At 39.2% G+C, this 23,406-nt stretch overlaps 1 protein-coding gene across 14 annotated transcripts in view; it reads left to right on the top strand.

The window, feature by feature from the left end:
- The first annotated feature begins 6,741 nt into the window (after nt 1–6,741).
- Nucleotides 6,742–23,406, top strand: part of msi2b (musashi RNA-binding protein 2b) — a 237,049-nt gene continuing 220,384 nt past the window's right edge. For 7 of the 14 annotated variants that reach the window (XM_027148101.2, XM_027148096.2, XM_027148099.2 and 4 more), the window contains exons 1-5: nt 6,743–6,966; nt 7,268–7,308; nt 7,648–7,729; nt 8,271–8,355; nt 12,862–12,903. In XM_027148101.2, the coding sequence (XP_027003902.1) occupies nt 6,905–6,966; nt 7,268–7,308; nt 7,648–7,729; nt 8,271–8,355; nt 12,862–12,903 (312 nt within the window). In that variant the 5' untranslated portion in view covers nt 6,743–6,904. Of the gene's footprint in view, nt 6,967–7,267; nt 7,309–7,647; nt 7,730–8,270; nt 8,356–12,861; nt 12,904–23,406 lie in introns of all 14 variants that reach the window. The other 7 variants (XM_027148097.2, XM_027148086.2, XM_027148091.2 and 4 more) reach the window with 3 other exon arrangements.

The following is a 23,406-nucleotide window of genomic DNA, read 5'->3' as shown; positions in this document are numbered from 1 at the left end:
CGCCTCCAAAAGTATTAGAACTGCACTGCAATTCTCTTTACTACTAAGTTTTGTTTGCAATCAAAAGATCAAATACGTTAGGGCATAATTTCAGCTTTTATTTCCTGATCTTTACAGCTCCATGTGCTAAACAACTTAAGGCACCTTTGGAGACAGATCAAGTAACGTGTAAGTGAGCAAAATGATTGGAACACTTAAAAACGCAATATTTGTTAATCTGTTCATTACTTGCAGAAACCTCTACAAGCTGTTTATCCACGGGGGTGACATCAAGCTTTTATTGTTCTCTTGAGAGGCTTCTCTGGACTTGTACTTTAGACTGTTTCACTTGTCACTTTTGAGGGTTCGTCCTCTTCAGCATGCTCAGTTGGGTTGAGATTGAAAGCTTCTACTTTTTCCTCTGATAACGTAGTTGTTGTGTTAGGAGTGTGTTTTGGTTTATCGTCTTGATGATTATTATGGATGCATTTCTCTAGATTTCTGACTTCATTCTGCTGCTGCCATCATGATTTACATCATCAGTGTAGGTTTGTGAGCATCTTCCAAAAGCATCCATGCAAGCCCAAACCACAACACTGTGCTACCTCCATCATGGCTTACCGGCTTATATGATTTAGATAAACACTTAATCTTGGGTCCAAAGCTTTGCAACTCCTCTGTATTTTTTTTGTGAATTCCCACATGGCCTTTTGATTCCTACTGATGATTACTGGTTTGCATCTTGTGGTTTGGCCTCTATAATTCTCCTCCAAATGTCTTCCTTGAGCAGTGGATATAGCTGTGTGATAGCTTCACTCCTGCCCTGTGAAGGTTGTTCATGTCATCACTGAATGCTGTTTTTTTTTTTTTTTTGTGTTTTTCTTCACAGCTCTGAAATTAGTACTGACATCAACTGCTGTTTAGTTGTGTGACCTTTTCAATGTCTGGTTGTTAATTGAGTAGTGGGGTTTTGTTTTTTTTTTCTTTCTTTTTTCTTTCAATGTACCTACTACATTGGTTCTACAATTGCGGAACACATCAAATATTTTTTGTTCTCTAATCAGAACACAATCTTACTCTTGTGCTGTGGTCTCCATGGAGAAGCCTGTCTGGTCAGATGAAACTAATAATTCATTTGAAACATTATTTGCTGTGCCTTTAGTACTGGACTGTCAGTGTTCAGCTGTTTTTCTCAGCTATAGGCGAGCAGTGATCACGCCTGTAACTAAGAAGGCCAGTATTACTGAACGAATCACACTTTGGTATAGATGACCCTGATCAACAGCTATCATGTACAAAATCCACAGCAGTGGTCTCTGTGATTCCAGCTTTTAAGAAATTTTTACTTGATGTCATCAGTTCAGTCATTAACTCTTTCTTCTACCATGCAGATCACTTTGTAGCTATAATAACGTCTGTTTAGCACATCAGCCGTTCTACTTCATATCTTTATTCATTCTCAGCACATTGAGCATCAACAGTGCTTGTGGTGGTTGTGCTGGTGAGTGTTTTTTTTCTTCCTCCTCCTCCTCCTCTTTTTTAAACACCAGTCTTTAGAATTTAAGCAACTCTGCTGTGACTATAAATTTACCAGACGCATACACTTGCACTGCTAAACAATCTTTATTTTCTACCATACAAAGATGACTTTTTCACTTTCTGGTAATTTGATGTCACAGATAAAGGTTTCTGTCACCTGATGGAGGAAGACAAATGCAGGCATCATCATTTGACCTGTATAATGTTCGACGTATTGTTTTAACCAAGTGGCAAAATCACAGTTAAGTCGATCCCTATTCTTTACATTGTGAAAGATCTGAGAACAGTAAATACATATTAAAAGGTATTGTATTTCATTTGCAGCTTATTAAACTGTATATACATTGGCATAATTTCATGCACACTTTATATTGTTTCTAAGTACAAAATTCAATAATAATTATTTAAATATATAATCCCAATATAGCATAGCTATCCATGTGCATTAATGAGCTTTTGACTGGATAACTGATTTTTTTTATACATTTATTTTATTTTTAGAATTTTGTGAGTATTTCATCTCTCTATTGCTATTTTTTAGCCTGTAACTCATATTTTTATGGGATAGCATCTTTAAATGTGCAAAAAAAACAAAAACAACAAATGCTAAAGTTTACTTTTAACCCCTACATAGGGACTTTTCATTGTTCTAATCCTATTGAATACTGTATAGAGAAAGGCAGTAGGGTATAGTCATGATCAGTTTGCAATAACACGACATGACCACAAGATGGCGTTTGAGTTCATCATTTGAACATCATCATCATCAACTCTTTGAGCACTTGAGAACCACTTGTGTTGCATACTAAATTAATCAACTTTATGCCTGTCTGGGTTCTCGGTCAAATAGAGGAGCTGCATGGCCTTATAAAGCTCAGATGGTTGTAATGAGTGCACTCAACCATATTTGCTGTTCATTCAAATGCCTTCACTTCATTTTTTCCTCATCACCAGATCAATTCAGTTTTTAGAGGTCACTGCAAGTCTTTTAATTCGGTGAAACAGCAGGTTCCTCGACTCTGAATTCCACATATAATGAGATACAATAGGGAGTTAGACATATTCATTCATGCGAATGTTATATATTTTTATAGTGCTCTCATTTCTATGAGAGACCTTTGAATGGCTGCAGAGGAATATTGGATGTAAATCTAATCTAATAACAGAATAATAATTTACACTGTATAATAAAAGCTGAAACAACCTTATATTGGCAATCATGAGTGATTCATAACTCCTGACTATATTCACTTACAGTCCTTTAATACAATTTTGCCGGTTGTTGGAGAGAGTCACAGAGGTTCACAGCAACAATTAGTTACAGTGCAACCAGATTTGGTATTGTGTCTGAAATCCATTATAAAGTTCATTTTAGTTACTAAATTCTTGGAAAAGGCTTTCAGACAGTTTCATATCGTTTGGTGTGTTTCTAATGGTAGATCAATTGCAAAATGTTGAGAATCTTGCTTCTCATTACACAGTGTCTAATACCCATCAGCACTCAGACCTGGCAAGACTGCCTGTGAAGAGGCAGACAGCAGTGAGTCAGGCAAACCAAGTCGGATGTTTCACAGCCTTTGAGTAATCTGTAGTGCGTGAGGGATGGCTCAGTAGAGACGGACATTGAGGCTGAGTAAAGTGAATATGCAGATAAAAGCATGTTAAAGGTCTTTAGCACCTCTTCATACAGGCTTCATCTGCTTACTGAGCCATCTCATAACTGAAAAAGCTCTGTATCTGTGTGTGGAGGTACATGTGAAGACCTTTTCTAGGCTTGTCAATAGAGCAGCTGTGTTGTTGTGAACAACCGTAACTTATTGAAGGGAAAGCAGCGGAAAGGACAGTGTTCTTGTCCTTGATGTGAGTGAAACTGAGCTGAGCGAATAAGAGCAGCAGAAAAAACAGACCTTTAAAACTGCAGCACAAAGAATAATTTCATGAGTTTCAACATTTGAGAAGGTAAGTTTCACCACATTTATGATTTTGTTGTTTTATTTTACTGTTGTGAAATGACAGAACCACATTATTGATTCCCACGTTATTTTATTTGCTTTATTTTAGATTGAACTCTTTATTAGCTGTGCTCACTTTTGTAACAGTGACACCGTCATTACCATTGCTGCTAAGATCTGAGGTATTTTTATTACAGGATAAACAATATGGCTGTTTTTATACAGAAACTAATCATTATCTTTTGATATTATTAAGATTCCCCAATCCCCAATGCATTTTTATGTTTTCTATCTACATGGTACACATTGCTAGAATGGTTTCAAATAGGTGAAAAGACATTATATACCAATTGCATTACTTCAACAACTTCACGAGATCCTCCTTAGACACATCACGTCATGGTATTCATTCAAGTGTTGAAGGTTTTCCTCACTTTTACTGTCAAATTCAGTTTTTTCTCTAATTGCAAAAAGCACAGCCTCTAATTGGGCAAAGCTCCATCATGCACTTAGGCTTCACTTTTATCACAAGCGCTGTATCTGACATGTTTCTGCACTGTTTCTGAGGACTTAATGGACTCTTGGAAACATTACAGATAATAGCAGGGTTGCAGAATAAATTAACAGTTACTTTATAAGCCACATATTCTTGTACATGCATTTAAATCATCTCCTGATTTGTAGTTCATTAATAGACCAATCAGACCAATCATGGCTCAGGGTATGTCACAGATAATGTGAATATGCATGGCATATACCATTAGGCTAATACACTGAACAGGGAGACTGGCGTACTGTGCCTTATGCTAATGTTTGAAGCTTTGTCTTTTATGAGTAACATGGCTTATGAGGAACATGAATAGGTTTATGGCTGTAAACCCACTGAGACGTGAGAGTAACCCGAAATACTTTTTAATATAATTTCCAAATGATAAAGCTTAATTTTTTATTGACAAACATTTATTTGTTTCACAGTAATCAAACCTTTGTGTGTACTAAAATGAGATGCTAGATATTATTTTCAAGTTAATTCTGTATGAAAGCCAACCATTTTAAACAAAATATGCTGCTGACCATTATGCTTATCAGATCTTATTATGAAATAATGTCATTTAGATTACTGTAAATAGCCTCTAAACCAATCTGCCAGGCCTAATCTGAAATATAATTGTGTAGTACATTACAGTGAAATGGATCAGAAGTAGTGGTGCTTATTCTTATTAAACCCGGAAAAAAACACATTTAAATCCGGAAGTATTAGCTTTATTTAGCAGGTTTCTCACAGCTTCATCCCAATCACTATTGTTAAAGAACTAGTGAATTATTATAATGTTCATATTTTACCAAATGCTATACTGAATATTTTTAATATTTCAACCTGATATACCTTTGAAGTTATATATATATTCAATATTCTGAATATTAATGTATTACAATAAACAGCCCTCCATGCTGGGAGTCTGGGAGATTTTTCAGCTTTAAGTCAGTAAAAGAATCTGAATGAAGGAAAAAAAAATCCTGGAATGAGAGAGATGTTTTGCTTCAGGCTTGAGCCCCATAGGTGCTTGTGTGTCAGTTTACCAACAAGCAGCCTGTCAGGCAGTGAGGTGAGACGCTGGAGTTCACCTGCCAATCAGTAGCATCTCAGCCACGCTCCTCTGGACATTAACTTGATGTGGGTTCTTCACTTCTGGTGGTGAATATGTCGTCTAGAATCTGTCTCATGGAGGGGAGAAGACAGAGACGAGCTGTCTTTGGCCCACGGATCCTCTTCTTAAATGGACCTGCAAGAAATAAACTGCCTTCAGGGTGACATAACTGAGTGTCCAAAACTCCTTCCCCGAAGCCTCTCTTTTTCACTTTTAGACAGAGAGACCTTTATTTCACCTTTCCCTGAATAACAGGTTTCACTTTCAGGATTTGAAAATATTATTATTATTATTTTTTGTTATTGTCAAATGAATATTTTTGATGTTTTTGATGATGAATCTTCATACTCTGAAAGCAATGGTGATAATTACATGTATGAATGTAAAATGTCCTTTTTTTTAGATGCTTTAAATAAACTAAATTTCTTATATAATATGTCTTGTTTCTTGGTTCTCCTTTCCAACATGCAGGACAACCATGCGTACAAAGGTAGTTTGAGTATAAAGGTATAAACATATCGCCACAAAACCAATTAAATCTTTTCACCACGCTTTAGGTTTCCAATATATCTTTGTTGGTAATGCATTCTGGCCTGTTTGCTCTAACAACTATAAGAATAGGTTGTTACCTCAACTTTTTTGTATGCATATAAGTTAAGCTTGTGCTATCCAGTCTTTATAAATGTCAGGAGTTTTTCCCTTTTGTTTACATTTTGTAAACAAAGCACACCTGTCCCTTATGTGTCTTTTGTTTTGTCTGTGTTTGGTTTTTGTTTGTGTTATTAATAAACCATGTTTTTTTTTAACTATCCTGCATTTGGGTCTGTTTTTAACCCCCGTTCCCTGACAATAAATGTTACACACAATTCCATCCTGTTATTTTCTGTGATATTTCTACATACAACATAGGCAACTTTGCACAGGAACAAACTCTGTCACTTTCTATGGCATCAGCTGATAATGACCTGTCACTGTCAGTTTAAATACTGTCATCATCCTTATAATGCTGACTACAGTCTGAGTATTATTCGCATTAATAACCCACGTTGCCTTTACATCTTTCACTTATAAATTTTTTTCAGATTGCACATCTCTTCCTATTCTGTGCAGTATTCTTTTATTTCTATTACCTATTAAATCTGCATTTGTGTGACATGGAGATACAAACCTAATTTCACTGCATTCTAGTCTGTTCCTGTTAGTTATTACATGGTAGATATTATAGGATCCTCTTGATTCATGAAAGAAAAATAAATACCCTGTAATGCTATTCCCAACTGCCAGGACTTAATTCTTTATGTTTATAAAGAATTAAACATACTTATTTACTATAAACGAACTCAGTATTTTACAAAACAACCTGTTTTATGCTTACTTTATTTGACTTGACTCTTTTTTTTAATGGGAACTCTTTAGGAATGATACTAAAATGATAAGCATCACATTTCTCCTAATAAACAGACTTGTATTGTTGTTAATGGTGACGTAATGGCTGAACCGCGCGCTCCCTAAGAACACGTTATAATAAAGCCAAACACCGACTCCGTGATGTGGGCGTGGTTTATACGCGGTGCGTCAATGTATTCGGTTTGGATTGACGCGCGCTGTGACTCCGCCCCACATGTGGGAGGTGGGGCTGAGAGTGGGAGGAGCCCGGCAGAGCAGAGCCCACGTGTGACGCGCGCATTCCCGGCTCAGTGCGATTCGCTTTAGCGGCGCTCCGGGGCTCCGTTCGCTGTGACTGCGCGCCTTTTAGTTTGTTGCCTGTTTTTAGTTGGGTTAGCGATGGAGGGAGACGGGAGCCAAGCCACGTCCGGGAGTCCGACCGATTCGCAACACGACCCAGGGTAAGAAGGCGCAATTTTATTGTAACAGCACTTGACTTCACTGTCATGTCATTGGGTGCGAGCGCGCTGGCTGCTGCTGGAGAAGCGGCGCAGGGGGACGGAAGCTTCCGGCTGCGCGCAGCTACACCTTTGTTTGGTTTGTATCGGAGCCTCTGGCCTGCCCCCTTCACCACACAGCTCAGTCAGGGCTCACAGCTCCTTTAGACACCCTACTGTCTGTTTCTAGCACAGTTTGTTAGCTCCACGTCAAAATGGCCGATGTGACATCTGGACTCACTTCTACTGTGTTTTCCTCTTCCAGTAAAATGTTTATCGGTGGCCTCAGCTGGCAAACTTCACCAGGTAAGAACATGGGCTTTGTGTTGTGTTGTGCTGTTTGGCATGTCGTGTTGTGTTGTGTTGTGTTGATGGATTACATGCAGTGCGCTGTACGGGACATGAAGCTCTTCATTTCGACTCATTTGAAGTCCTCTATTCGACCCCTACATGCTTTAGGGGGCGTTTAAACACACGCACAGACACACACACACAGACACACACACACACACACGCACACACACACACACACACACACACACACACACACACACACACACACACACACACACACACACACACTGCACTTGTCCAAGCGGTGATCGGGTGCTTACGTGTCTCCTCTTTCCCTTCTTCTCCTTGCAGACAGCCTTAGAGACTATTTTAGTAAATTTGGAGAAATCCGAGAATGTATGGTGATGAGGGATCCCACGACCAAGCGCTCCAGGTACATTCAGTGCGATGTGTGTGTGTTGATTTATTCTGTGTCTGGAATCGCAGGAACACAGAGCTACACTTTTCCAACCTCCGGGATCAGTGAATGCAGTGACATTGAGTTTTAAGAGCGCGCGCGCGCACACACGAATACACACACACACACACACACACGCACACGCACACGCACATACAGACTCTAGTTCTTATTTAGCGCCTCTGTATCCCCCTCTCTCTCTCTCTCTCTCTCTCTCTCTCTCTCTCTCTCTCTCTCTCTCTCTCTCTCTCACAGACTCAATCTCACACACACACACACACACACACACACACACACACACACACACACACACACACACACACACACATACACACACTAGCGTGTTTCTTCTGATTTGAACATAACTGCCAGTGTCATCAACTGCTCACATGTTGTGTAAAGGTTACCAAAAATCTTGTAAATGCACCTAAAAAACAAATGATTTTATGTACTTAATGTCAACAGGCCTACTTATTCATCTGTGTTCTGTGTATGTGTGTGTGTTTATTTTTTGCAGGGGATTTGGGTTTGTTACGTTTGCAGATGCGGCCAGTGTAGATAAAGTTTTAGGTCAACCTCACCACGAATTAGACTCAAAGACGGTATGTTTCCTTTTCCTTGTGCTATCTTTGTGAAATCTTTCCTGTCCTGTTTGATTCCACCATGACATTTCTGATTGTACCACACACACAAACACCCAGATGACAGGATGCTCTTGCTAATGAACTCTTTAACTCCATTACATTTGGCTCCTATCGTGAAAGGTCAATAAGAGCACAGAGTATATACTCTGTGCTTTTGTACTGAACACAACACACACTGCCAGAGATGTCCGAGGTTCATGTTTGACGTTTTGTGTATTTAATCAGTATTGCCATCTTGAAGCAGTGCCAATTCAAACTAAGCTGCACACAGACACTGATGTATGACTTGAGTGCTTGTTTTACACTTTAGACACACGTGAGCCGATCTCACACCGTACGTCACCGAGACACGGGTGCATATCTGTCACTTCGGGTTTAAGAGTTGTGAGGCTGTAAAGATGCATTTATGGCTTCACTGGATTAAATATGTTTCTTTGAAGGTGACCATGTGGTTAAGAGATTGTCTCGTTCATTTAATTACATATTAACAAAATAGGTTTATTTTATTTCAATGTCAGTTTATGTCTATACTCATTTTTATCCATGTCATTAATAAGACATGATTTTGTCAATGATTTTCCATTCACATTTTTTGCACACCTTAAAAATAAAGATTGACAATTTCCCCACAATCCGTAAAGATTTGTGTTTTTATGCTTAGTTATAACAATGTAATAAATAAGCCTTTTTAAATATCTGAAATTCAGTTTAGGGTTTTTTTTTTTATAGTTCTAATATATGAATTAGAATATAGTAAAAAATTGCTCAGGATGTTTACTAGATATGAGCAGCTTATTCATTTAAACCAGTACTATGTTTCTATTCGTTACACTGCAAGCTAGATTTACACACTTTCTCCTGCAAAGTGAAATTCTTAGGATCCCTGGATAGGATAGGTGTGCTATGAAAAGTTCATTGAATATGATGTTTTGCTGTTTCAGGTCCAGTAAATGTTTCCCGTTGCCATTTCAGCTGCTTTATTGTTTGGAGATTTGTCATTGAAAAACCAGTGGGAGTCAAGAATGAGTAAGCTTTGATTTTGAATAGCGAAGCTCTGGACAAACAGCCCAACATCATTTTCCTTACCAGTAAAAAAAACCTTGACATGAATTTGCTGAAGGAAAATTGAAGTGCAAAAGTACTTATGCAAAAATCAGCAAGGGATTATGATGCGGTTATTTCCCCAGGACTAGGTGTTAGTTGAACCTTAATTTCCAGTGCTTTCTGTAGGTCTTCTGTGTCTTTTTATTGACTTGACAGTTCATCACAGTAGTTTTAAACCATGCGTTTGAAATAAATACCGTGATCAGACAGTTCTCCAGGGAAGGGTTGTGTATTCGAATTAGGGTGTATATTATATAGCAAAAAGTTAAAAAATTAGACTCAGGGTAGTTATAGTCATTGTGTAAATTAAACTGTTGTGAGTATTAGAACACTGATTTTTCATTAATTCATTCAGTCATTCATTCATTTATTTTATTTATTTATTTATTTATTTGTTTGTTTGTTGTTTGTTTGTTTTTATTTATTTATACAAATTCCCTTTTTTATTTTTATTTATTTATTTTTTAAACTTTTAATTGAATTACAGTTTGAATTTAACCAGCTGCCATTTTCTGTGCACTAGAGCTGCTGTTTTTTTGTTTATATTCCTCTTACTATGTGAGGATTTAATTTACCAAAAAAAAAAAAAAATGACTCCGCTCTGTGTTTGAGTTGCTCGATTGAGGTTATGATGCTAAATTAGTCTTCTGCAGATTAACCTGTTCAATTTATTTCTCTCACAGAGACCAAGGTAGATTACTGTGGCTCATGTTGTTAATCTTATTTTACAGCAATCATGAGTATGTTCTATTAAAATGATAGCGATTATTAATGAATAATAATTGAGCATGGCGTGTGAGGAGAAGAAGAAAAGAGAAGAATATTGAGGATGGAAAGCTAGGAATGTGCAGCTGATCATATCACAGCCACACAATCAGTCATTAACACACAGCGGTGGGATATTTAAGGACACATGACTCAAATATCATGTATTATACCCAAACCCCATTTATTTTAAAAACCGGGCTGTTGTATCTCAAAATCCCATGTCTGTCCGATATTTCCGACAACAAATCTGGGTCTGCCGCATTACATAAGCGCTCTGTATAGACATATCCCTAGGATCCTGGCTGGAAAATAAAAAAAGGCAATGTTTTTGAATGAGTGGTGAAGAACAGAAGAAAAGCACTACAGTGAGCATTAGCAGCCATGTGTCCAGGATTGAGAGAGATTGAGATCACGAGGATGGCAGTGATGGTAGCTAAAGCAGGGATTACTGCGACACGGATCGTGATGTCATACCCTGAGCTAAGACACGGCTCAGTGGTTCAGTCTTGAAGTGTGTGACCTCATTCATAAAGGTGAAGCCAGGAGCTGAAAGGCCTGACTAATGCATGAGAAGAGAAAATAAAGACGGAAAAACTAAAGCTCAAAATACTCAAAATGGCGGTGCAGTTGAAAATCCTGACTCAATCTTTAATGTTTAATATTGATGTTTACAAAAATAATAATAAAAAAGCTTCATCAAGTACTTTTCACTATCTCGGTTTCTGTATCTCGTGTTTTCTTTTTATTTGGTTTCATTTATTTACTTTGACATTCTGTTCTGTTTTATTCAAATATTCTCCTGTTTTAAACAGTTCTGCTACACAATATTGCCTAATTAACTAAAATAAATTAGTTTTAAGCATTCTATTTTTCATTTTGTTAGCATATTTATCTTATTATATATGTATTTAATAGAAGTAATTTACTCCTTTTTGACTGTGTTGTGTTCCTTTGTGTCATGTTATTATTTATTTATTTATTTATTTATTTATTTATTTATTTATTTATTTTCCCCCACTCACCTCACTAGCACCGGCAATTTCTGAGATGCTGAATGTATGAGAATAGATATGAGGCGAGCAGCACGGCAAAATGTGTGACACACTTTAGTATTTCACATTTGATTAAAAAATGGTTACATAAGCTGCAGATGTAAAACCTGGAGTGAAAATTGCATTGTGTGTTGACAATTGGTTGCCGGCTGCGGTCCTCTCTAAAAGCAATCTGTTTTAGATTAAACACTTTTCTGGATGAATTAAAGTATAATAAAAACAGCCTAGCTTTTCCCCTGGAAAGAGTCTTTAAAAGGCAGTACATGTTACATTCTATTCAGACCAAATTCATTCAGCAGAGGACAATTCCTACCCCAGCATTGCAAAAAGAGCCATGTTTACTTCATCTTTCCTTTGCGCACGGTCATGTCTTCAATTTCTCACCTTTTTTATGAAGTGACAAAGTACTAAGACATGCTGCATATTGAAGTGCAATATTCCACTAATGGGTTTTTTTTCCCTCGAGTTGTTTTTTTTTCTTCCTGTGTTTTTCCTGTTCGACGGAAGACTCTGGCTACGGTGTGACCGTCCTTGCATGCGTGATCATCTGACATCATTTTAGTTAACGGGGCATTTCTGTGCCCTTATTTTTTCTGCAAAAATATTTCGGCTTCCTCATTTCCATGAATTTACGATGAAATCCATCTTTGCCTCCATGAATAAATTCTTGCAGAACACCATGAACCTTAACTGATGTCTATTTATGTACCAATTTGAATTTTCTTCAAGTTCTTCTACTATATACTCCACATAATTTAGTTTATCCTCCATAAACAAGGAAATGTTGCCTCCATTAGACCTCTGAAAAGAGTATTTGTTAATACACTGTCTATCTTGTCACATATACACTGACATATATGTGTGTGTGTAATACAGCTGAAGAACAAATTGAATTTACTTTGCTGTGTGTTTTTTTTTTAATATATATATATATATATAAAGTCTAGTTAATAACGATGCAGTGAAATATAACCGTCATTGAGAGTTGAGGGTTGCATCACTTTATGTTTCCATACTTGTGGATTTGAATAGGAAAACTTATAAGCTCTGTATGGTATGTGTATCACAGTGCATGCTAGGATTGATCAATTTTGTGTTTTATAAGCTTCCACGATTGATTCTTAAGAAGAGAAATGCCTCAAACCTCTGCTGGTCCATAGGCCTTTTATTCAGACAGTAACTGTGTAGGAAGGAGTCACCAATAATGATGATAATCCCTCTAGAGGGAACAAGGTTGTGGATGTATTGATCCAATGCCTCTTCTGATTCTTCAGCACTCACCAATACATGTCAGCCTTGTCCCCTGGATCCCACACTGCCGTGTCCATGAAGCTATTAATTTCTAAGATTTCTTTTGTTTAACATGTCATCTGATAACTGATGTTATTTGTATGTGCATATTGCTTGCTACTTGTTGTTAAAATACAGACAGGTCTGCTGTAACATGTACACATTGTATTATATAGTATATAATATATTATTGAATTTTCTTGCACATTGCATATGTTACTTATAATATTTTCTGTCTTTGTTTTATTAGATCGACCCTAAAGTTGCCTTCCCGAGACGTGCTCAACCCAAGGTAAGAGGATATTCTTTGTAACTGAACAAAAATAAAAAGAGATCTTAGTCATCTGCTGATCATCTGTAAAAGATGTCGAAATTGGTGTGTGCTCAGTAATTGGCAAAAAACAACAACCCCCAATTAAATAAATAAATAAAACCCCCAAATGTTTATGTCTTTTGGGGTTAGAGCACAGTTAGATTTCAACATAGATACCACCGAGGTTAATGACGAGCAATTTGACCTCAGAGTGCCTCGACAGTAAAGGCTCTGTCCAGGAGAGTAAATGGAATAATCACCTTCCCTCATGACCCTAAAGTTTACAGAAATGTCTGAAATGCTGTGGTCCTTATTTAAAATGGAGATGATTAGAAGAGCTGTAATTTTTATGACCTAGATAAGGTGAGCGCTGCCACTGGCATTGACAATTTATATTGTTTGGCTGCCTTTGCTGGCTTTATTATACTGGCAGGGACAATTTTCTTCGGATGCAGACATGTTAGCCATGTGCATTGTGCCCCACTTTACCGCTTGATGAGCATTCGTGCCATGGCCTTTATACCTGAATTGCTTCTTCCTGGTTGTGCCTTGAGCCTTTTGAGAGCAGTTCCTGTCCCTGCTCTGAGAGCAGTTTCAGGTTTTTTTAGACTGTGTTTGGTGTGAGGTTTTAGTGAGACAGACTGGTTGTTGATCAGCGTATGGAAGGCAGCATCTTTCCAAACTGGGCAGGAGGCGCCGAGGAGAGAGAGCTTGCTAGGTGGCAGGTGTCCATAGCACACTTGGCTGGCTAATTGAAATAAAGAACTTTTTCCATTCTGTTCAAAGTGGGGGAACCAGTGGAGGGGAAATGACGCACTGTTTCTTTTGCTCCCATGCCAGCGAGGCTGGTCCAAACGCAGACCGCAGGCCCCCAGGCCGAATGCTGCTTCTTGGCTTAGAGTGGGTTTAGGATGAATGGGGTACTAAAGCGCCAGGTTCCAGCAGCTCTTCTACTTCATACGTGTATCTCTTCTATTCCTTGTGCTCAGGAAATCTAGTAAATGATAAATTCCAGGCAAATACATTAACACCCTCTCATCCAATCATGAGAGGGGATTCAGGAGCCTGGACAACTGGCTAAGAGCATGTAGGATGCGAATACATTACCGCATTCTCCTCCAGTCCAATGGCATGAAGGGTGTAAGCATGTGCAAATAAACAAGTGCAGCGAAATAGAAAAGCTCTAAATAGCCACACTGTTTTGTCTATCTAGTGCTGGCCTGCTTTTTATTTCCCAAATAAAAGCATGAACACTGACTGTGCCTTTAGCTCCATTTAAATGACACCGGGTTTACACAGGTAGCCTTGAAACTTTTTTCTTTATACAGTATGTGCTCGAGTGACACGATTGCTGCATCATCTGGGCTAGTGGTTAAATAAACACGAGAAACTCACCTGGCTGGTTTTAATTTCTATCCATCAATGTAAAGGTACAAAGTTTTTGTGGCATATTTTTTTTTATCACAGAGCAAGCATGCAAATATTATTATTTTTTGAACGGTTGAGTACTGGCTGAAAAGGGCTTTTGTTTTTGCCATCGCCGTTTTTAACAGCGTGTAATGCAGACGTTACTGGAGCTGGCTTTTGCTGCTTTTGTTATTGCTATTTTTATGTTTTTGTCTTTCACACCACATTTGCATAACACGTCTTTGCATGTCCTGACAAGATTTTAATTGATATTCGGAGTGATATTGGGCAGACGAAGATCTGATATTCCCTCAGAGAAAACTGTCATTACCCCGAAGCTATGTATTCTTTTTAATTAAGCTATCATGCTGTTATAACAAGCCTGTAGGTGGAATCAATCCAGGTCGATCACATTTTTCATCGCTTCAGTTCTTTTTAAGCTCGGCTCTTTCCTTTTATCTTTTTTTGTGAAAGCGTCTCTATTGTCTAGTCCCCTTTGTGTCTGATCATTACGGTGTGGACAGGGCAAAAACTATATTTTGTGCTTCTTAAAGCTTTTTCTATTGCATGTACTGGAAAGTCTGTAATCTCTTAATCATGTTACAGGGTAAGTGTGTAGTCCAGTTATGGGCTGATAGAAAGCTAGTATGCTAGCTGAGAAAGCTGAAGTTTTGTCCTCGCTGGAATTTGGGCCTCTGTTTTCTCCGGACCGCAGGAGATCTTGCCCTTTTCACCCCTCCTTTGTGCTTGTTCTTAGCACTTCTGGCTCCCAGCCATTGCTTTTGCAGCCTTTAAAAGATTATTGTGTCATTTTGCTGACACCAGTTCCAAACACTGTTAGACACTGTGTAATGAGTTTGCGATTGAAAGCTCCAAGCAGCCACCCTCTGTTTCACCGACTTTATTTCACCAGCGAATCCACGCCACTGGCAATAATCAACCTAATGAGTGACGTTCTCTTCAAAAATGCAATCTGCAATTGAAGTGCATGAAGGGAGAATGGAATGGGGGAAAAAAATACAGGAAGTCGGCACAGATCATGATAGGATCCTTCAGTTTCAGAAGCAGCACAACAGACAACAAGCCTGAGTGGAGAGACGTCCTGGCATTTACCACCACCAGAGCTGTCAAAACAATGCCTGCACTTGTTCTGCTCCCTGAGCTACATCCTCAGCTCCGAGACATCAGCCTGGTTTGGGATTTGCCACGGGAGGTGGGAATTGAGTTTACTCCTGCTGTGGTGTCATTTCTTTTCCCTCCCCAATTTTATTTTTTCCCATCCCACGCATGTGTCCGCCGTGCTGTTTTTTCTAATCCTCCGCCTCACTCCCTGCCTTGTGTACGTTTTAAGTAAAAAATATTTTGCACCTCCTATGATAGAAAGCAGCAGACGTTGCTCAGGGAGTGGCTTGCTGATGAGCAGGAAAACTGCAGGTTGAGTTTTTAATGAAGTCCATGAGACACCACTGTGAAGTAGTAGGACCCAGGCTCTTGAGGAAATGAGGCAGCTTGTAGAACCCCCCCTCAACCCAACAGCCCCATTCCCAAACGGCCCTCTGCTGCCATCCAATGCCAATTAAGATCTACGCGCAGGCATGACTCAGTTCCTCTCTGGCGTCACCGCTGCACGCTGCTTTCATTTTGCCCCTCGTGCTGACAGCTTGGCAATGTAGCTATTTTCTCCTCTTTGCTAGCTGGAAATTTTCAGCATGTGTTTCTCTGCTGTTTGAGAAAAGCAGATTTGATAAAAGGGCCTTCGCTTAATCCGTCGCACATCTTTGATGTCTGTGAAGCTTGGTTTAAATATCGTGTAGAACCTGAGTTGCTCAGGGATGAGAGATTTGCAGCAGGGTGCGACGAATGTGTTCATCCATGATAACAAGACAGATCTGTCTCTTTGGTGCTTCTGTTGTCTTAGCAAGCCAAATTACTCAAGCAGTAAAATAGAAGACAGAGGAAATCAAACCCTACGTCTTTTCGGATTAGTTAAGCAACAAATGGCAACACAAAAATGACCATCTCGGATCTAGAGTTAGGTGAGACAGCATAATGCTGTGCTCCAACGGCTGATGTCTCTTTTTTTTCCCCTTTTGTTTTTGAGGCATCTTTTGTCTCGCTGCTTGTTTTGTCAGGGAGCACAGATGATGTGTTCACACTGGCAGCAGAAGCTATAGAGTAAAATTCGTGGCCGTTCTTGCTAACCCAGCGCTAACTATCATTGAGTGACACTAATGAGGGGAACAGGCATGCAGAAGAGCGAGAAAACGAGGTGCTCTCAACATGGCCATTGACAAAACTCCATTTAGGTTCCAACACTCAGTGATCTTTTTCAACACCCCCCCCCCCACCCCCCCCCCCTCCTCAGTTTTCCAGCTCCACCACCTTCTCCTGTTTCTTTTCAAACACACTCAATTACTGTATTTCTTAGGATGTGGCTTCTTGCGTGTTTGTTTTTGTTTTGATCAGCAGAAGCACAGGGATCTAATGGAGGCCTGCTGATAGTGTGGCAACATGTCTAAGGCAGAGCCAAAACAGCCCTGGCTGTGAGAAAGAGAGAGGTGAAAATTAATCCAACATGTAAAGGTGCTGTATATCGAGTCCTAACTGCACCGAGGTCTTCTGATAAGAATGTGCACTGAGACGTGCTGTTCCTCCGTAACCCTCACTTCAATCTTGTTGGAAGGTCAGGAAGAAAAATCAATGCTGTTTGGTGTTCCAGGATTCGTTACAGTTGTTGGCTGCACATCAACTAGACATTGTTGCTTTGAGGTCTCCATTTTCCTCTGAAGTAGATGAGCTAAAAAGGTTTCTTTGTGTAAAATTCAGTGTTGCAGGTTGGTGCTGTACCACATCCAAAAAGACAAAAAAAGGAGTGTGTGGAGCCCTGACACGCACTGAGCCATTAGCCCAGCGATCAAGCAAAAGGAAAACACTAACACTGTTGTTGTGCCTCTTGACATGTTCCTTTTTCGCCTAAAAACAATAATCTTAGTCCCTTTTGTGTATTTGTTTAGCTGTGAGCGTGTACAAAATTGATTAGGACTGCACATTGCATATAAAACAGATTGTCAACATTATCCTAGCAATTTTATTCTACATGAAATCAATATGCATTTCAAACCGCTCATTATGCGCACAAACATTTTTGCTTAATAAATGACCTGTTTGGCCAACCTTTTGTGCTGCATCATCATGATCGTGAAAGCATTATTTGTTCATGGTTCAGACGTTCGGCCGGCCCTCGAGTGCTCCAAACACGTCAGCAGCTCAGACAAGTTATTACACAGTGACAAACTCGGTTTGGAGCATCTGGGAGCTTTCACTTAGGGTTTCTCCCAGAGCTGAAGGCTGCCAAGTGTGTTGCAGTTCCCTGTAGGAGCAGACAGGCCTCCATATCCACCCCTGCAGGTGCTGCAGCACTGAGACGCTCTTTAAAGTTGCTGTAAGCTGCCATGTCTCACACACATTCAAGTAGTGCTGGGGTTCTCCACCCACTCCCTCACTCACTCCCTCTCTCTCTCTCTCTCTTTCTCATTCCCTCCCTCTCTTTCTCTCTCTCTATCCCCCTCTCTTGCCCCCCTCTCATTTCTGTTATCGTCCAACTTATCTATCTCAGTCTACCTTTCTTTCTCTCACCATTAGCACTTGTTCCCTTCAGGTTCTCTAGTTAGATATTAATACACGTTCATATAATTTTGAAATCTTCACCAACAAAAATCACCATATTTTATTGTTTTGTAGCTTTGCTCACACACACTGATCACATCTGCTTGGTGCATTCTGGTGTTTTTGCCTTTTCATATAGTGTTTTATTGCATCTGGTTGTTACATTTGGTTTGCATCTGCCTTTAAAAATGATCTCATCTTTGCTGATTAGTTGTTTTCACTCTTGGACCCTGTATTTTAATTAAGTATATTTTTTATTATACACTATTACATGTTTATGACTCATGATTTCAAATAAATGCCGGTTTGTTTTATAATTGTTAAATCGTTGTGCTAATAATGTGAGTGATAGCACAGTATCTTGAAATCATGAATGAATGGAATAGATTTGTTTAAAAGTGTTTATTTTCAGAAAATTCTCCATATTAACCTACATCATTTTTACTACAGAATAAGCGAAATTAGTAATAAAGCTGAAATAAAAGACCACTGGATTAATAATGTTCCAGTAAATTATTGAGTGAGTACAGCAGAGTTTGTGGAAAGAGAACATCATTTTTGTGTTTCTTTAAAGTGATACCTTGATAAAGCTCCATGAATGGATTTTGCTCCTAAATTGGCTGAATAATTGAGGAATATAATTGCAAAATCACAATCACCTAAAAGAATCAGGATTATAATGTTAGCCACTTATTCTTACCCCAATTTTTAAATAAAGTGTTTCATTTTTTACAAATTTGTATTGTACTGCAAACCTGCACTGATCTGCAGCTGTACTATTTTCAAATATCAGTAAAATATTATTCCGTTTATTCCGTTTTTCTGCTCTGCTGTGACAGTATATGGATATAGTACTCATGAACATATTGCACAGAACATTTTCACGAGTGCTGACAGTGTTGACTTGTCAGATGTGGCATCCTGTTCCCTGCTTCTCTCTTTGTAATGTGGTGTGTGTGTGTGTGTGTGTGTGTGTGTGTGTGTGTGTGTGTGTGTGTGTGTGTGTGTGTGTGTAAGGTGTGTTTGTGTGTAAGGTGTGCAGTGTGTAGTGAAGTAACTGTCTGTGTGGCAGAAGATGGACTAAGTGTGTGTGTGTGTGTGTGTGTGTGTGTGTGTGTGTGAGAGAGAGAGAGAGAGAGAGAGAGAGAGAGAGAGAGAGAGTATGTCCTTGTTTAGTAGTTGTCCTTCTCTCCACTGCATCAGCAGACCTTTTCCTCATACACTGCATATACCCTTCTCTTCCTTTCTTCCTCTGGAGCTCTTTTTACTTTCTCTTCACCCACATGCTTTGTCCCGGGTGACAGACAGAGATGGTACAAATATTTCGTCTGTCTGCAGTGCATGCACCATGTTTGAAATTTCATTGGCTGAGAGTGTGACCCGTGATGGACAGACAGCGCCTAGTTGGAAACGCCTCCTTCACTCAGTTTCCCCCCACCCTCTCCGGCTTTGCTGGAGCCTCAGCTTCTGCATGATAAATCTGATGCTAAATTTAGAGGTCGTTTTTCTTGTGCAGAGAAAGAGAGAGATTACTGACAGGGAGAGACAGACGTGTGTGTGTGTGTGTGTGTGTGTGTGTGTGTGTGTGTGTGTGTGTGTGTGTGTGTGTGTGTGTGTGTGTGTTTGAAAGAGTGTCAAGCTTTCTTTTTAAGCCGTCCTCTATCACAGGGAAGTACTTTCGATCTTCATTGCTTAAAGCTTTTTCATTTACCCTTGATTTGCTTTATATGCAATGTTTGTAGTCTGCTTAATATGATACTCAGTCAGGAGCTGAATGAAACTCCCCTTCTTAAACCCCCATTCACCACTTTGCTCGTAACTGTTTGTTTGAAATGCTTTAGTTTGTCAACAGTGGCTGCACGGTTATGTAACGGTGAGCTTGCAGATCTTCCTCTGGCAGCACCTCATGCACCAGTGCAATCACTACCTCAGTATCTGTTTCATTCGCTTCACTCCACAGTCCCTGTGAAACCACTTACCTTCATTTCCTAGCCTGCCACCTTAATGCTGGAAATAACAGCACACAAACTGGATTTGCAAACAAAAGAGCTCCCAGTTCTCTCTCTCTCCCTCTCTCTCTCTCTCTCTCTCTCTCTCTCTCTCTCTCTCTCTCTCTCTCTCTCTCTCTCTCTCTCTCTCTTCTGTATGGAGACTTGTGCGAAGGTGTGAATGTGTTCAGTGTTGTGCACATGCTTGTGTGTGAATGTGGGTAGTTGTGAAGAGATTAAAGCATTGCAGGCCCAATAGGAGTGTGTGTAAGGCTAAGTGTAAGTGATGGGAGGTGGCCAGGAGTGATCACAGTGCTGATCCAGCTGAACCAACAGGAAGGACAGTGCTTATGAAAGAGCTGTAAACTGACCTGCTTTACCTTCTCTCCCTGTGCAGCGAACACTGCCAAAGCAAAACAAACTCCTATTTTTAAGGGATTTGGCCTCCATTAATCGCCCTGAAGTACATGGGCAGGGTCACAGGTGTTTCAGTAGTATTGTTCTCTCACATTTTGTCATGTAGCAACTATTCGGCGATTGTATGTCAGCCATATGGCTTACACCCGATTAGCAGCAAATTCCTGCCAGTCTGAGCCAATAGGAATGAATGAAAAGCTTATTATTGCAAAACAGCAGCACATGGTCCAAGGTCTTGACTGACAGAATATCATCTTTGCCCATTGTTTATGGTTTGGAACCAGATGTTTCTGCAACTCATTTAGCTAGCTAGGACAGATAATACACGGCACTCAGCGTGCTGTCTAACTACAATAATAATTCTGTTAATTAAGCATAAAACCCTCATAATTGAGCTTTGAAAAAAAACAGCCAAGGTTGTAAAAAACTATCCAGTCTATACAATGTAAGCAATATAGCTTTTACACATATTTATTACGGGCAGGATTCAGTTGTTCACAGGGACAGGGAATGTGGGCTGATCTAAAAAAGAAAGTGTCTCATGTGGTGTGTGCACTGTAACAGTTACAAACCACTTGTGGTGTATTCAGATCTGACATGACTTTGTGTTAAATCACACCAGCTATCTAGCTACGAGAATTATATTTCTGTCAACATTCACATGCTGATGTTGGCATAGTAGTACTTAGATCTGCTTCACAGCTCAAGGCTCACCAGGTCGGTCCTCGGCTCTGGTTACTGCCTCCGTACTGTCTGTTCAGAGTTTTGCATGTTCTCCCAAATCTGCTTGGGATCCCACTGGGTTTTCTGGTTTCCTCCCACATTTCAAAAGCATTCTAGCGGGTGATTTATTGACACGAAATTTCCACAAGTGCTAGTATGTACCTGTATGGCGTTTTGTAACGGTCTTGTTTCCCATTAGTTGGTCATTCTTTCAGCCAATACTCCCAAGACTCTGGATTCACCTGGGTCTAACTTATGTAGCAACGAATTTAACTTTAGCAAAGTGGATTGTTGCTTTAATTCTGCTAGTTGATGTGTCACATTACATTTAGAACTTTATCAATTTAAGCTGCGTCATCTGTTGCTATGGTTACAATATGCAAGTCTCGAGAACTTCTTATTATTCTTATTAAAATGCTTTCTACATAGTGATTTTTCTACTTTGCCACTGTTTAATTTATTAGCTATCTAGCCATCTAGTACAACGTGAGGCTGAAAGTGAAATTGATTGATTAAAGCAAGCAGGTGGTTTCCTTCTTCAAATTGATAAGTGAAACACTGAAGTAATTGGCTTGTTCCACTTAGGTTAGTGTTCATTTGCATGTTGCCTGCTAATAAGCACCAGTGAAAATTCAGTTTATAATATTTGATATGACAGAAGAGAACTTAGAGCTTAAAGACTTAAACAAACATAAATGCAAAGCAACCAAATCAGCTTAGAGGGTCTTTCCACATGCACGGAATACTCGCAATATACCACTTGATCAGGCTCTAAAATGAATATTTAGTGATATTATAAATTTATGGAAATATTTGGGTCTATGTTGTGCCACAGTTTATCGAACGCAGTGTTCGTCTCGGTGGTTTTGCAACTGTCCTGCACTGAACTTCAGCATGAAGGTTCTCAGTGCTGGACCTCTCACTGGTTTGCAATTTTAATTCTGGCTCCGTTTGCTCTCAGGATTGCTGCCACTGCGATATAGATGAACCTCTCTCAACTCAAGTCACTCTCAAGTCTCTGTCTTTCTCCTGAGACAATTATTTTTTAATCTGGATATGAAGGAAGAAACCGACTGTAAGACTTTAATACTTTAATACATTTATAAAGGTTTTTTTTTTTGCACCAGTGGTATGGCACACTATTGTTTCTAATGAATAGTAACATCTCTCTGTACCCTAACTGAGTATAGTAAAAGGTAACAAATGAATGGAAATATGCTTAGTGAATGGATTGATGGGAATAAAAATTATATAAATATATGGCCTTGGACATATGGCCTTTAGAGTCACCAGATCTCACCCCATAGAAACACCAGTCTGAGGTTTTTTGCGTGACGGGTAAGATTGTGCTCTCTTCCTCCATCATAAAAACATCTACTGAGAGAATATCATTTAAAGGAATGGGGTTTTAAATTCTGCAGTACAGTTTCTGAGAATTTGTAGAGTCTACAGTAGGGAAGATTGAAGATTGGCCCAACTTCCACTTTAGTTAGTTTTTTTTTCATTTGTCACCATTGTGTATCTATGTCTGTTACTCATAATAATCTCATGATTAATAGCTCACTTTGAAGTAGGAAGGTTTTCTGGGGTTTGTGGGATGGTGATGTCAGTTGGTTCATAATGGTAAGCATAACATTAATATCCCCAACAGTAGCAACATCAGATGAGCTCAATATCTGAATATTTTACTCAGAATTTGACATCATGACATCCAAGCAAATTCCAAAGCTGGGGTTTTCACAGAATTGACATATTATTGAAGATTGCTGTGGTGGTAGAAAGCTTTAAGCGTATTGTTTTTTAAGGATCTGCACTAGTTCTAGCTCCACAACTGCTCCACAGTTTGGTACTTTTGGTACCTAGGTAAGAAAGTAAGTACACTGAGTATGGTTTCTGTATAGGCTCAAAAACAGTGTAGTAAAACAAATAAGAGCAAAATGTGACATTAGGGATTAGTCAGCATACCATGCCATATATATATATATATATATATATATATATATATATATATATATATATATATATATATATATATATATATATATATATATATAGGAAAAGCTATAGAAGTGACTTCTGGATATCTTACCTACCTGCTCATGGTATCTGGCAGTTAGACCGGATCTCTTCCATCCCAAGCCCTGGATCTGTTACACTGATTAACCAGTGCGCTGGATTCAACCATGAGTTCCGCTTCCAGTTCATGATAACCAGCAGAATGATTGCCAATCCATTATGAATGAAAGGGTTCCACCTAACACACTGGGCTGTCCGTCTCAAC

Source organism: Tachysurus fulvidraco, chromosome 11, assembly GCF_022655615.1.
Source record: "Tachysurus fulvidraco isolate hzauxx_2018 chromosome 11, HZAU_PFXX_2.0, whole genome shotgun sequence".
Lineage (NCBI taxonomy): Eukaryota > Metazoa > Chordata > Actinopteri > Siluriformes > Bagridae > Tachysurus > Tachysurus fulvidraco.
The sequence above is the reverse complement of the archived record's forward strand: the minus strand, read 5'-3'. Positions and strand labels throughout refer to the sequence as shown.